This window comes from Pongo pygmaeus, chromosome 9 (assembly GCF_028885625.2).
Source record: "Pongo pygmaeus isolate AG05252 chromosome 9, NHGRI_mPonPyg2-v2.0_pri, whole genome shotgun sequence".
NCBI classification, from domain to species: Eukaryota; Metazoa; Chordata; class Mammalia; order Primates; family Hominidae; genus Pongo; species Pongo pygmaeus.
Genome location: NC_072382.2, coordinates 125144652 through 125160999, shown reverse-complemented (window position 1 = coordinate 125160999; position 16348 = coordinate 125144652). Strand labels below are relative to the sequence as shown.

The window sequence follows — 16348 nt, the reverse complement described above, 5'->3', positions numbered from 1 at the left end:
TTGCTTGAACCCAGGAGGCAGAGGTTGCAGTGAGCCCAGATCGCACCACTGCACTCCAGCCTGGATAACAGAGTAAGATTCTGTCTCCCCACCACCCCCAGAAAAAAGTTGTGAAGATAATACACTGAGCTCTTATAGACTCCACACCCAGTTTCTTCTATTAGTAACATCTCACGTTAGTGTGGTGCAAGCTCTTATAGACTCCACACCCAGTTTCTTCTATTAGTAACATCTCACGTTAGTATGGTGCTTTTGTTGAAATCATTATGCCAACAATCAATACTAATACATAATTATTAATTTAACTCCATTCTTCATCCAGGTTTCCTTAACTTTTACCTAATTTCCTATTTCCATTCCAGGATTCCATCCAGGACGCTGCATTACATTTTCTCATCTTATCTCCTTAGGCTCCTCTTGGATGACAGTTTCTTAGACTTTCCTTATTTTTGATGACTTGGACAGTTTTGAAGAGTACTGGTCAGGTATCTTACAGAAGGTTCCTCAGTTGGGATTTTTTTTTTTTTTTTTTTTTTTTTTTTTGAGATGGACTCCAGCTCAGTCACCTAGGCTGGAGTGCAGTGGCTCGATCACGGCTCACTGCAAGCTCTGCCTACCAGGATCTCGCCATTCTCCTACCTCAGCCTCCCAAGTAGCCGGGACTACAGGTGCCCACCACCAGGCCTGGCTAATTTTTTGTATTTTTAGTAAAGACGGGGTTTCACCGTGTTAGCCAGGATGGTCTCGATCCCCTGACCTCATGATCTGCCTGCCTCGGCCTCCCAAAGTGCTGGGATTACAGGCATGAACCACCACGCCCGGCCGGGATTTTTTTTACTGTTGTTTTTGTCATGATTAGACTGTGGCAGTGGGTTTTGGGGAGGAAGACCACAGAGGTAATGTGTCAGCACATCGTCTCAGGAGTATGTACTATTATAATATCAATGTGACTCATCGTTGATGTTCACCTTGATCACCGGACTGAGTGTCTTAGTCTGTTCGAGATGCTATAACAAAATACATGAACCTGGATAGCTTTTAAACAATAGAAATCTATTTCTCACAGTTCCGGAGGCCAGGAAGTCTAAGATCAGGGTGCCAGCATGGCTGGGTTCTAGCAGGGCCCTCTTCCAGGTTGCAGACTGATGACTTCTCACTGTCCTCACACAGCAGAAGGGGCAAAAAAGCTCCCTCTGACCTCTTCTTTGTTTGTTTGTTTGTTTTTTTGAGACAGGGTCTCACTGTCAGTCTGTTGCCCAGGTTGGAGTAGGGCAGTGGTGCAATCTCAGCTCACTGCAGCTTCAACCTCCCTGGCTCAAGTGATCCTCCCACCTCAGCCTCTCGAGTAGCTGGGACTACAGGTATGCGCCACCATGCCAGGCTAATTTTTGTACTTTTTTGTAGAGACGGGGTCTTGCCATGTTGCCCAGGCTGGTCTCAAACTCCTGGACTCAAGTGATCTGCCTGCCTCAGCCTCCCAAAGTGCTGGGGATTACAGGTGTGAGCCACTGCACCCAGCCCCTCTGACCTCTTCTTATAAGGGAATTAATCCCATTCATGCAGGCTCCTTCTTATGACCTAATCACCTTTGAAAGGCCCCACCTCTTAATACTACCACATAAGGGATTAGGTTTCAATATGAATTTTGGGGTTCATATTGAGGGATACCAACATTTAAATCAGCACTAAGGTAGTGTTTGCCAGTTTTCTCCACTATAAAGTTACTATTTTTCCCCCTTTCCATACTAACCATAGCTATTTTTTTTTTTTTTTTTTTTTTTTTTTTTTTTTTTTTAGGAGGAGGAGTCTCGCTTTTGTTGCCTAGTCTGGAATGCAATGGTGCAATCTCAGCTCACTGCAACCTCTGCCTCCTGGGTTCAAGTGGTTCTCCTGCCTCAGCCTCCCAAGTAGCTGGGATTACAGGCACCCGCCACCACACCTGGCTAATTTTTTTGTATTTTTAGTAGAGATGGGGTTTTGCCATGTTGGCCAAGCTGGTCTTGAACTCCTGACCTCAGATGATCCACCTGCCTCGGCCTCCCAAAGTGCTGGGATTACAGGCGTGAGCCACCACACCCGGCCAACCATAGCTATTTTTTAATAATCATATATAATCTGTATTTGTGGGCCTGGTTATTTGAAAGAAAAAAAGTTGCACATTCCTAGGCCAAACAGGCTACTTGTGGGGCTGGGCGGGTGGGGGTGGGAGGGCAGGGGCAGGCTGATGCTTGTTTCTATGCACACTGAGGGCCAGGAAACAAAACCCTGAGATGTCTGGAAATGCTGGAGCCGGAATCCAAGAAGTAAAGGAACTTGTTGGCATCTCTTGCTTTGTGGAACCATAAGCACAGAGAAGAGGCTGGGGGTGGGTGCTTTGTCTTTTGAGAAGCCATCCAAACCCACTCACCTGGCACAAGAGCCCACTCTCCCTGCAATGACCATCTTTTATTTGCCAGCCAAAGAACACTGCCTCAGTGACTTTGGGGAGTTTTTTTTCCTCCATTCCTTCTAAATACAGTCTGGCTGTGATGATAAACACTGGGCCTCATGTACATGTGTGTAGGCCTGTGTGTCAGCAAACACACTGCCTTTCTGGAGTGCGTGGCATCCACTACAAGCCGTAACTCCAGGAGAAGCCTGTGCCAAATTAGTCCTTTTCTGAAAAGTCTTCCTGGGGATACTTCACATCCAGAGCTATTAGTCATGAAGCCAGACGATACTTCTTAAAATGCCAGCATTTTGGTATTCAATAGCTTTGCACTCCCTGACTTGGGAGGCTCAGAGACTGCTTCTAGCTGCTTCTACCTTTCACATCCCACCTCCTTTCTGAAAATAATCTAAACTACAAAACATCTCTGCCAAAAGACCCTCTAAGCACTTAAACAGCTACGATCATGGTCCAACAGGCACCCAGCAAACACATGGTGAAGTGGTTCCATGCTCATGAAATGGACTAGGCATTCCTTCCTGTTTCCCTCACACAAACAGAAGGAAGACAGAGGCTGATGTCACCTTCCTCCACTTACGGACAAGCCCAGCAGGAGAGAAGGATTTGCTAAATATTTCACAGCCAAGGAAAGGGGTTCATCTGCTGAGCATGCTCTGTCTAGCTGCGGCTACTGCCGATGCACTGTGGCCAGTGGGGACTGGGCAGCTTTCTGTTTTTTAAGGCAGAAGTATAGTGTGAGGCTGGGCACGGTGGCTCATGCCTGTAATCCCAGCACTTTGCGAGGCTGAGGCAGGCAGATCACCTGAGGTCAGGAGTTTGAGACCAGCCTGGCCAACATGGTGAAACCCTGTCTCTACTAAAAATAAAAAAAAAACAAAAAAAATTAGCTGGGTGTGGTGGCAGGTGCCTGTAATCCCAGCTACTTGGAAGGGTAAGGCAGGAGAATCGCTTGAATCTGGGAGGCAGAGGTTGCAGTGAGCCAAGATCATGCCATTGCACTTCAGCCTCGGTGCCAAAGTGAGACTTCATCTCAAAAAAAAAAAAAAAAAAGTATATTGTGAGTAACATTCAAAGTGAAATTCTAAGAATCCGGGGATGGAAGAGATTGAGTGCCTTGAAAGCAGAAAGAGAAGGACACCCCTTGAGGAGGTCTTCCTGGATTCTCTCAAGGGGCCTCCTGTTCAGAATGCTGGAAGCCACCCCTACAAATCAGCCCCTAAGTCTTTAGAAATAGTGGAGAAAATGTGGCAGAGAAAAGGCAGATATGGAAGAGAAAAATATGTATGTAAAACCTAATTTAATCTTCATAACAGCCCTATAAAGTCGATATTAGAATCTCACTTGACAGATGGGAAAACTTAGATGTGGAGAGAGGTTTAATAACCTGCTCAAGGCCCACATCTAGGTAAAAAACTAGAATTCCAACTCAAATCTGTCAAACTTCCAAGCCTATACATATGATGTTCTGTTATTCTAGGGTATCCGCCTGACAGAAGTGGACAGTGAAGTGAGAAAGTATTTTCCCATCCCTCCTTTGGCCACTTCACAAAGCATAATTATGAGGTCTGGGAAGGGAACAATAGAAACATATGCAGGAAGAAGCATCATTACACACGCACACAGACACACAGTGACACAGGGAAGGACCTCCGATCTCCAGCAACCAATGGAACTCATCCCATGACCACAGTAAAGGGTTCTTGGGTTAAAGTTGTAATTCAGTTCCACAAACAACAATCTATGAGGATGGATATGCCATGGTCCCTGCCCTCAAGAAGCTTTGCAATACTAAGGGGGAGAAGAGTGGTATAAAGAACCAACCAACCCCAACCACACTACAAGGCAGAAGGGGAGTGCAGTGGGATTGGTGACTCTCCAGGCTTGTGGGGCTGGGGAGGGCCTCCAAGTGAGTAGCAGTTGACTTGAGACCTGGAGCATAAATATGTTCATGGGCAGTGGACAAGAAAGGTATTCCAGGATGAAAGGAAAGAAAGAACAAAGGTATGAAGGAAGAGGAGTCAAGAAGGAAGTGAGGAGGCTGGAAACGATGTTAAAGAATTTAAACAGTATTCAGTAAGCACCAGGAAACTAATGACGGGTTTAAGAGGAGTGAGGAGAACGGCATGGTCAGATCTGCTCAAGAACAATGAGGATGATTGATTAGGAGGGGAGGCAGTGATCAAGCTAGAGTTAAGGAGAGCTTGAGCTCAGCAAGGTCTGAGTAAGGAAAACTACAGAGACAAAATGGTCAGAATGGGGTCATTGATTGGATTGGGGGAAGTAAAATGTAAAGATGAAGCTATCTTAGGTTTCTCTCCCACAGTACCAGAAGAATTGGCATAATATAAACTGATCTGAGTATCACAAGCAAGTGGAGAGGCTTTTGGAGGATGAAGAAAGAGAAAATAATTCCAGGTCAGATGAATTGAATTTGAGGTGCCATTAAGTTAATCATGTGACAGTTTTCACTGAACTACTGGAAACATAAGCTAGAGTAGGGTTCTGCAAATTATGACCCGTGGGATGTGTGTTTTTGTAAACAAAGTTTTATTGAAACACAGCCACACCTATTAATTGATATATTATTTATAGTTTCTTTTGCTTTACAGTGGCAGAGTTGAGTAGTTTTGATGGAGACCATATGACCTGCAAGCCAAAGATATTGACTATCAGGTCCTTTAAGAAAAAGTTTTCTGACCCATAATCTAGAGTCCAAAGAAAGAGGTCACAAATGTCTATGTGGGGAGGATATAGTTGAGAAGCAGGCTAAGAGAGTTACCTTGGAGGAATAAGTTTTAAATCTATTCTTCATTCAGGTAGTATTTGCTAACACTTTATATCAAACACTGGGACACTCGGTTCAGTAGTGAGAATAAAACAATACACAGAACAGATAAAACCCCTGCTCTCCTGAATGTTACAGGAGGGGCAACAGGAAGAAACAGTCAAATAAATAACCAATTACTAGCAACATCTACACTTGTGTGCAAGAAAGAAAACATAAGTGACTGGAGGGTTTAGGGGAAAGGGGTTACCTGGGCAGGAACACTGAGAACCAAGAAAATACAGCAGCACAAAGACCAAGGAGGAAGTGTATTTCAAGAAGAAAGACATAATTGGGAATGTCAAATGCTGTGAAGCAGGATAAGGTCTAGAAATAGGCCATTGGATTTGGCATTTGGGAAATTAATTAGAGACTGCTGAGATCATTTTTGGCACATGTAGAAAACAAACAAATCTGCAGGGGGTTGAGAAGTCAAAAGGTGGTAAGACACTTAAGGCAATATGTGTATGCTGATTTTTAAAGATAAATGGATGGGCCAGGCGCAGTGGCTCATGCCTGTAATCTCAGCACTTTGGGAGGCCAAGGCAGGTGGATCACTTGAGGTCAGGAGTTCAAGACCAGCCAGTTAGTGAAACCCTGTCTCTACTAAAAACACAAAAATTAGCTGGGTGTGGTGCATGCCTGTAATCCCAACTATTCAGGAGGCTGAGGCAAGAGAATCACTTAAACCCAGGAGGTGGAGGTTGCAGTGAGCCGAGATCACGTCACTGCACTCCAGCCTGGGCAACAGAGCAAGACTCCCTCTCAAAAGAAATGAATAAATAAAAATAAAAATAAAGATGGATGGATAGATGCATTAATGGACAAATAGAGAGAAATATATATTCATATATATATATATATATATATATATTCATGAAGGGAACAATAGCCAAAATATAGAAGCTAGAGAAGAATTGAGGTTGGGAGAGAGGTTTCTTTGTTAACATCAGGGTGATGTGTATTTAAGAAATAAAAAGGAAAGGCCCACTAGAGAGCAAAAGATTAATGATGTAGGAAAGAAGAAGGAATTCATGAAGCAAAGTATAAGAGAAAATGAGTAGGTGTGACCGACAGCCCAGGTGGTGGATATGAGAAAAATAGCCAGTATTTATTGAACACTTAACGTGAACGAACCACTATACTGGGAGATGAAGATACTGACACAGATAAAGATACATAGTCTTTAATTCTTATATCAACCTCGCGAGGAGTTTAACATTACCAACATTTTACAGATGAGCAACCTGGAACTTGCAAGGTTAGTAACTAGCCAAAGGCTCACATTCAGTAAGTGGCTGAGCTAAAATTTCAAGCTAATATGATTTAGCTCCATAGCCCATGTACTTTCCATTTAATCAAGATGCCACACGTTGGAAACAAGGTTCTTCCCTACCACAGGGAGAAAGAAGCAGAATAGGTGAAATGAGAGAGAGAGAGAGAGAGAGAGAGAGCAAGACTCTGAAGTAGGAAACACTCTTTAAGTTCAAGTCCAGGTCAGCCCCAGTTAATGCCTGAGTGTTCTCACAGTAAGATCTTACCTGACCTACCATTACACATTCAACTCTGGATCCACTCTCCATGTGTAGAGTAGATTCCCCCATCTTGCTCTGTGACCCAGGAGGCTGGCCCTTCTGAGAAGTGTAACCAGTTCTCTTGCCTTCTGACTTCTGGTTGGGTCCTGCCAAGGGAGGCACTGGCTGGATACAGGAGGGCAGGAGGAGAATTGGGACAGGGGCTTGTCCCTCAGCTTCTCCCTTGCTACTTCCCTGTGGATTGACTGCATCTCTGCACCCAAGGCCACAGCTCAGGTCAGGTGACCTCTCTTGCCTCATTTATCCTTTGCTCCATTTATCCTTTGCTGATATCCCTTAACTTTACCCACACCTTTAAAGAGAGTTCCTTTCTTAAACTCCCCCCATTACCCTATCCGAGTGTGCCATCTGCATCTTGCCAAGTCCTGACAAGCCACATGATCACCTATATTCCTGGATGCTTTTTCATAAATGCATAACATAGTCACCCACATTCATCCACTTTCCCACACACTTAAATATCACACTCCTATATGCAAATCAAGCAACTGCAACGTCTTCAGAATGGAAACATTGAGGCAGTTTTCACAATATAAGAGAGTTCTAAGCTGAACCTGAGGGTTCAATGCCAGTTTAAACCTCAGAGCCAAAATAATTTAAAAATCAATGATGCTTAATTATGGACCTTAGTGTTCTCAACTCCTCCGAAATCCCCTAAAAAAAAACAAGTTCTGGATTTGACTGGCCTAGGTGCAGAAGTGGAGAGAAGTGCACCAGATCTAAAGCCGCAATTAGGCTCAGGTTCAAAGCTCTTCCCAGCTCTGGTCTTGAAAGGGAGGCCACCCAATCCTTCTGTTATGATTCACACTCTGTGATTAGGAACATAATTTAAAATGTTAATTTATTTTTCAAAAAGATAATGAATGAAATCAGTATCCTCAGAACTGCTGCTTCCTTGAACTCCCTTTCCCCCAATCCCCAGAAAAATCCCCTAGCTTTTCTACTGATATCATTCATTTATTCTGGGAAGATGAAACCACCTCAGTTTCACTTTTAATGTGTAGTTTCTTTCTCAGGCTCTGAGCTGCAGGAGTAGGCACTTGCTGGTCAGAGGAGGCCTCCTTTTCCCAGTACAGCACTTTCCACAGTGTGGGTAAACAGAGCAGTGGGTGCTGCCACTAACACTTACCCCACCCCAAGCCTCCGGTCCTAGCTGGGTGACTTCAGGCTAGTCGCCACCTCACTCTTGCTGTCTGAGCCCCTGTTTACTTCATTTGTAGGGTAATAGGTCTACAACAAATCAGTGGTTTGTAATTTTTTCAAGTATGGGGTTAATTTTTATCATTTAAAAAAATAGCATAGTTCCAAGAGATGGTGACCACATTGATGTATTTGGTCCCCAGGCAGCATTCAGCGCACACATGGCCTCTTAGAGCCTTTGCTGTAACTCAGCAGTCCTCCAGGAACCTTCAACCTATATATTAGAACCTCAACTCTGAATCCCTTCCAGTTCCAGCATGTTAATTTGCTTATATGCATGCCTAAGACCTGCCATTCATATAAAGACCGGGCGTACAAGAATCTCAACCAGAGATGGGAAGGCCTTCCGGTGATTATCACAGCCATGCCTTTGCCTCCAGAAGGCCTTTCCATCTCTGTCTAATAAGAGGAAGACAATGCTGGTGATTTGGGACCCAGCTCTCCTAACCAGGACTTGTCTCATGACGCAGTAGGGAGAATTGGATTGCCATTAAGCACTTCCCTTTTCCTGGGAAACACACCAGATTTCAGGTTTTCTGCAGATGCCAAACAACCCACCCAGCAGCAGCCTCCTCCTAGAGCCCGGACTCTCAGGGCCATCGTCACCACCATCTGTTCAATCCTAAGAAAAAGTTCTGGGGGCTCCTGAAGCATCTTATAGAGACAGACCCAAGAGCTGACCCAGGAAGAGTTGGAGAGGGAGTTGGCAGAGGAGTGAGGGAGACACTCCCAGACCCCCTCAGAAATGAGCAAAGCTTGTGTATCTCACCTCTATTCAAGAATCCCCTACCTCTGATCAGGGGTTTCCATGGAAACCTTATGAGTTCTATCTATAGGAAGAGAAAAAAACATGAAAAATAAGAAGCACCCTGAGGTATGTGTGAATTAGCTCCAAGGAAGGCAGGTAGAGAAGAAGGGAGTGGGAGCTCATATGGGAAGAAAAAGAGGTGGTCATTATCCTGATACATAAAAAAAACAAACTGTCTGCAGTCCCAGAATGAGGAGGGAGATAGGGTGGACAGGCAGACATGAGGCTCTGGGGGTGCACTAGCATGTGTAAGCAACTACATGGACAAAAGGGGACCAAAAATCACCATCTGAAAGGATCTCAAGCCAAGAGGTCCAAAGGAGGAAGGACACAGGACAGGAGGCAGAGAGCAGAGCTGCTGGCCGTGTTGAAATGGCGGTGGGCAGCAGCCTCCTATTCTCCATCCGTCTATCACCCATGTTTGCCGGTTTGAACACCTCAAAACTCAAGCCTTAATGAAAGTCATAATAAAGTCCTAATAAAAGTCATAATAAAGTCTCTGGAAATGTCTAGTCTATTTTTGTCTTATAAAACTGCAACCTTTTGGGTCACTTGCAAGGAGGGACTCTGCTAAACTCTTTTTCCTCTAATCTTGATTTCAGATGAAGTTTTAATGAGGACTGAGTATCTGAGTTTTAAATGTCATACAACTTGCTTTTTAAAAATAGACCATGAGGATCAAAGACCTAAATGTAAGAGCTAAAACTATAAAACTCTCAGAAGCGTTGGCATAAATCTTTGTAACCTTGGATTAGGCAATGGTTTCTTAGCTATGACACCAAAAGGACAAGCAATAAAAGGTGAGTGAACTGGACGTCATCGAAATTAGAAGGTTTCGTGTTTCAAAGGATACCATCAATAAATGAAAAGACAACCTGATGAACTGGAGAAAAGTTTTGCAAATCATATATTTGATAAGAGACTTGTGTCTAGAATATATAAAGAACTATAATTCAATAACAAAATAACAATTTTTTTAAATCTGGGGAAAGGACCTAAATAAACATTTCTCAAAAGAATAGATACAAATGGTCAATAAGTACATTTAAAAATACTCAACATCATGAGCCATCGGGGAAATACAAATCAAAACCACAATAGATAGCACTTCATGGCCAGTAGGATGGTTATAACGTGAAAGACAGATGATAACAAGTGCTGGTGAGGAGATGGAGAAGTTAGAACCCACATATGTATGCAATATACTTACACTGAATGTAAAATAGTGCAGTCCTTTGGAAAATAGTCTGGCGGTCACTCAAAGTGTTTAACATACAGTTACTATATGACCCAGTAATTTCATTTCCAGGTGTATATCCCAGAGAAATGAAAACATGTCCACACAAAAATGTGTGCACTAATATTCATAGGAGCGTTACTCATAGTAGCTGAAAAGTAAAAACAACCCAAATATCTATGAGCCGATGGTTGGATAAATAAAATGTGATATTAACCATACACTGAAATATTATTCAGCAATAAACAGGAATGAAGTGATGATAAATGCTAAAACGTAGACGAACTTTGTAAACATAAAGTGAAAGAACACAGAAGGGCAGAATTGAAGCCAGAAGACAGAAGTTGTCTTTTTTTTAAAGATATCTCAACAAAAAGCAGTGTCTCTCTTCACAGCCTGAGCTTGCCCTACAATCCAATGGCCTGCCTTGTCAGGTAGGCATCACCCATCAACGAAAGCATTCAAACTGAAAGCCTTCCTGGGATGTTGCAGATGCAATTTAAATAATTAGATGAGGTTGGACCACAGGTCTTATTGGGTCCCGTTCAAATCAGAGAGACTGTGAATCTGTGGTTCTTTTCTTCTCTCCCTTCTAACCTATACTTCCTGCTGCAGTAAGTGAGAATTTGGGAGATATTCCTAAGGTATAACTCATTATTTTTACCTCATTCCGTCCCTCTAACTTGAACCCTTGATTTAACTTTAACTTCTTCCTTATCTCCATCTTCCCTTGTTCCTCTTTAGACTGACACTGTACGACTCCACATGCCCTGCCAACTCCCATCAAAACTGGGGTATGTAAGAAGCCTCAAAAAAGAAAAGAATAACAAGAGAAGACTGAACACAGGTGGCCTGTCACACCTGTTACATTTAGATGTTAAATCCTATTGCTCTTGTGCATGAGAAGACTCTAAGCAGAAAAAGAATTTAAAAATTAATGAAAATAAAATAAATACTGTTGCTTGCTTGGTCTGGGATACGTGCAGATGTTCACTGAACTGGCTGAACCAGATTCACATGAATTACCCTCAGAGGGCCTACATATGCTGTAATCTTTCTGCATAACACTCAACCCTTGTAACATATTCAGTGGCTATTTTCCCTGCTTCATTGGTTTTTCAAAGGCTGAACCATGACAGTTTTGGTCTCTGCTATATCCCTGGGGAGGCGCTCAATAAATACTAATCAAAGAATTTCTCCTACCATTTCCCCATACATTCCAGACTGCTTAAGATTATACTCATGAAAGTCCTGCTTAAAACTAAGCAAAAGACAACCTGATGAATTGGAGAGAAGTTTTGCAAATCATATATTTGATAAAAGGCTTAGACAGTGCACTGGACTTGAGAACTAGTAGGAATGTTAGCAAACACCTAGCACAACCCTTCCATTTGACAGACTGAGGGCCAGAGTGATGAAATATTCAGCTAGGGAGTAGCAGAGGTGGGGATTTAAACTAGTTGTTCTGGTTTCTGGGAGACAGATTGCCATAGGCAATAAAAAAAATGCAAGCTTTGAAGTCAGATGAACCTGGGTGCCAATGCAGGTCTTCCTCTTACTAACTCCACGATCTTGGCAAGTTAATCAATGTCTTCAAGCCTCAGCATCTTCAGAAGTAAGATAGCCCTTCGACTACCTCCCTGGTGCAGAGAAAACGTTTAATAAACAGTAGCTTTGATAACCATTACCAAGTCCAGTGTTCTGACCACTACAACGCATAGGTCCTTGGCTTTGTACCTGTGGACACAGAAATATATCTATGCTAACAGGCAAAAAAGGACAGAGTGTGCTGAGCAACTTTCCATACTCAGTCTAAAACACAAAGGAGCCACATAGAAGGTGGCAGAGCCACTGCCATGCACACACATGACCACTTTTCAGCTGGAAGCGCATGGTGGTGGAAGGCAATCCATTTCATTTGAGTTTGAGATCTTTTGCAAGTCTTTTCTTTAGATGGCTAATCTTTCTCCTCAAGTTCCTAGTTCAGGGTCTTCTATTGGGAGAATAACAAATGGAGAGCCACTGGATCTTCTAAGTGTATATTATCTTCCAGCTCTTCTGAATGTTATTTGCAGGAAGAGGTCAGGGAGCACGTCTAGTTTGGAGATTTGTCATCTTGGGTGCTCAATAAAAGCAAGCAACAGATAAACAGAGGAGGACAATGAGCCACCCTTTCCCTTCCAGCTGGCCTCCTTGTCTCCTCATCTGCTGCTTTTGATATTCACCAGGCCTGGCGCTGGTTTCCTGTGCATCACAGACCCCTTCTCTTCCTTGGTGATGTTACTACTGAGTTATACTCTGGGGACTGCTCAACTCTGTTCATCCTAGGGAACTTTCCTTTTTCCTGCACCCACCATGCATCTTGCTCTCTTTGCTCTGATGCTTTATCCACCCAGAACATCTCATCAAACATGAGGATGATCATTAAGTTCATATGAGTGAGATAAATTCCTGAATTAATTTGGTTGCTGATGTTTTTAAGCATTTATCTTTGCATTTTTATTCCAGCTATCATCTCAGTGCCAGGTGTACAGACAAGAAAGAGGAGATGCTCCCAGGATAAATCAATCTAAAGGAAATGCAATAATATTGTCTTATTGGACCTATTTTTTAGACTGTCAGAAGAATTCAGAAGCTGAGCGGAGGAATGTTTCAAGGGAGGTGTAATTTGTTTGTCAAAGTCAATACTTGTGTTCTTTTAGAGTAGTTCTTGGAGATTATTCAAGCAGGCGAAAATGGATGGGAGAGAGAAGGATACTGCTGATTAATACACGTGGAACTCTGTGTACTTTTTATGGGTTTAAGATTGGTAGAACTGATCCACAGAACTAATTTCGCACCTGTTACTTTAGTTAACTAGCAGTTACTGAGGTTTCCAAAAGCCCGTGGCAATTCTGAACACAGCAACTACTCAGATCACAGAGCGGGCAAGAACAGCAACCCAGACAATCACCGTGGGAGGAAAAATTCAAATTCCAAGGACGTGGTCCCAGTTGCCCCACATCCCTTATCTGAGAACATCCCTGTTCCTTGACCAGATGCCGGGCAAAGGGGCAAGATTTGGGCAATTAAAAGCAAAAAAGGGGCCGGGCACGGTGGCTCAGGCCTGTAATCCCAGCACTTTGGGAGGCCAAGGTGGGTGGATCACGAGGTCAGGAGATCAAGACCATCCTGGCTAACACGGTGAAACCCTGTCTCTACTAAAAATGCAAACAATTAGCCGGGAGTGGTGGCGGGCACCTGTAGTCCCAGCTACTCGGGAGGCTGAGGCAGGAGAATCGCGTGAACTCGGGAGGCGGAGCTTGCAGTGAGCCGAGATCGCGCCACTGCACTCCAGCCTGTGCGACAGAGCAAGACTCCGTCTCAAAAAAAAAAAAAAGAAAGAAAGAATCATGCCCATGTTCACAAATGAGAGATTGTCTTCGCACTTAAGCTGATACTCCTTAGGGATAGACGGAACTAGAGTGATATTTATCTTGCTCCTGCCCATCAGGATTTCAATTCTCAGGTCTCTTGAATCCATGCTAAGATAGTTCCGATTGTCTGTATCAGAATTCAAAAGCCGTACCTTAAAAGTAGGATGCCTGAAAAGCTTCACTGACCCCATCTGCATTAAAATAGAGAACATTCAAAACAATTTATAATAACAATGGGGAAGAGGCAGTACACCTGGTTCCTGTAAACCCTATGCATCAATGTTCATTTACTCAACACATTTTCATGAGTTCTAACTGTAAATAAAGCAGGATGCAAAATTGCACACACCATCTGATTAGAAGCATGTAAAAAAGGCATTATTTCCATCCTAAAAACTAGAAAAGATTAGAAACCTTAGTTATATTAAGAAGGTAGTACTATGGGTGATTGCCCATTTCTTTTAAACATTTTTGTAACACTGCTATATTGCTTTGATTTTTTTTTCAAGTTTAGAAATAAATCAGTAAGATTGATATACCAAAGCTGGTCTCTTTCCTTCTGACATACTGGCCAGGGAAGAAAGGTCAGAGCCAGAACATACTCCAGCAAGTGTGTGTAACTGTGAAGTTAAGAGAAGAGGCTGCTGACCAAATGCCAATTCCCAACATGTTTGCATGAGGCAGGCCAGCCAGACAACCATGAAAAAAAAAAAAAATCTACCTTTTCACCTTTCTCTCTCGTTCTTCCCCCAGAAACAACTTTAGATAGCAGGCACTCAGTAAATATGAGGGCCAAATAGATGAGTACACGAAAACTTCTTTCCTGGATAACTGACTCTTCATCTACCCCATTCCCATCATTCCCATCATTCTTCAACAACATGACATGCCTTGTACTTCCTCATCCTTAGGATTTGTTCACATCACCTCCCTGGTGTGAAATGTGTTTCTTATTTATTTTCCATCTATATAAACCTTGCCCACTGTTCAAGGCCCAGTGTGACTCTCATCTTCTCCAAACTTCCTCTTTATTCATATAATATTTACTATGTTCCACATACTTGGCATCTAGTACATTGTTAGTTATCTTTTAAATGACTTCTTGGCCAATAACACTTAAAGCTATTTGGGGATGGAAAGTAACTTATGCTTTTTTGTACCCCAACCCCATAAATCTAATATAGCATCTTACAAATAGGAGATGCCAGATAAATAGTTTCTGATTTCTTTGCTTGCTTGTCTCTCTCTCTCTTTTTTTTTTTTTTTTTTTTTTAATAGAAACCAGATGTTGCTATGTTGCCCAGGCCGGTCTCAAACTCCTGGCCTCAAGGGATCCTTCTGCCTCAGCCTCCTGAGTAGCTGGGATTAACAGGTGTGAGCCACCACGCTGGTTGATCTATTTGTTTAATATAACATAGTTGTGTTAAAAGCTCAGGCTCTGAAATCAGACCTAGATTTGAACCCCAGGTCTGCACACCAGTAAAAATAACCTTAAGGAAGTCTTTTAGTCTCCCTAACCTCAGTTTCCACCTCTCTAAAGTTGGGAAATTAATCATACTGACTCATTAGTGTTGTCAGTTAAGTAAGATCATGAAGATGCTATCCTTAGCAAAGTGTTTGGCACATAGTAAAAGTTTCAATAAAAGATTGTTACTAAAAAAATAAATAAGTAAAAGATTGTTAATGACGATGATGATAAGGATGGTAAAGATCACGTTACTTCCGATATATTAATAGATCAGACCTGGATCAATGCCAAGGTCAAATGAACATGCTTGGTTGAAACTCTGTGACTACTTTGCTTTTTGTGACATTGGGGAAGACAGACGCCACCCTGCCCCTGCCTCATGGCAATGCAGCACCAGAGCCTTAGATTATGTTTTAATATAGCTCATTCCTAGGATTGCTTCTCCTACATCTGTCATCGCATGACCCAAGCACTCAGCCCGGAGTGAAAGCTCATTAGCCCTACCCTGAAGTGAGCTAGAAATAAAAGCAGAGGGTCGCTGTCTATTGCTTTGCAATAATTTAACCAAATAGCAGACAAGTACACTAGGAGGCTGTTATCAAAATAAAACTCGAAGGCTATAATGTCTGTAGGGTCAGTGATCTCAAGGATGCCAAGGCTGTTTTCAACTTGTCCTTCCTGCATTAGATGTGAGTTAGGCTGCTCTCAGGCTTTTATTCCAAAGTTAGTAAGTCTGTGGTCAGAAATCTCTGGACCTTAATGATACCCATGTTTGAGAGATGGCTCCTTGAAACTCTGGACTGTGGTTGCAGTTAAAAGTTCAACAGAGACAGTGGTTTATTATGAGAGAGGAAGGGGGCTATAAGTAGTAATGTTTATTTTGCATTACCATTCTTTGTCTTCAAGACTCAACAGCAAAATGGCCTACCTCGTAGTACTAGGCTCAGCCTGACTGGGGCCGGGGAGAGTGAAACAGACACAACACAAAAGTATTTGATGAGTGATTTAAGAACAGACAGAAACACTAATATAGATAACAGAGAAACAATCCACATTACAAACACATCACTTATAACATTTTGGAAGCAGTTAATAGCATTTGAACAGACCAGGAAAATAATCAAACCGTAGGTACCATTAATATATTGAAACACCTACCACATCTCACATTTCTCTACACGGCTAGCATGTCTGAGTAGCTACTCAGTAAAGCTATTAACATGGATGACTACATGGCTGTTAACTGATAGTTTATCCAGATGGGATTCTCCCTGGGGAAAGCAAAATTGGAGAGCCAAATAATTAGCAAATAGAAAACAATTCTCCAAAATGACCACACAGGCTGTATAGC

The 16348-nt window shown here is 42.6% G+C and overlaps 1 protein-coding gene across 10 annotated transcripts in view; it reads right to left on the bottom strand.

Moving 5' to 3' along the window:
- GRAMD1B (GRAM domain containing 1B) overlaps nt 1–16348 on the bottom strand; it is a 267819-nt gene that overhangs the window by 235858 nt on the left and 15613 nt on the right. Inside the window, exon 1 of one of the 10 annotated variants that reach the window (XM_054437558.2) lies at nt 6824–6841. The exons of 7 other annotated variants lie outside the window; for them this stretch is intronic. In XM_054437558.2, the coding sequence (XP_054293533.2) occupies nt 6824–6826 (3 nt within the window). In that variant the 5' untranslated portion in view covers nt 6827–6841. Of the gene's footprint in view, nt 1–6823; nt 6842–16348 lie in introns of those variants that run through there. 2 more of the 10 variants (XM_054437561.2, XM_054437559.2) reach the window with 2 other exon arrangements.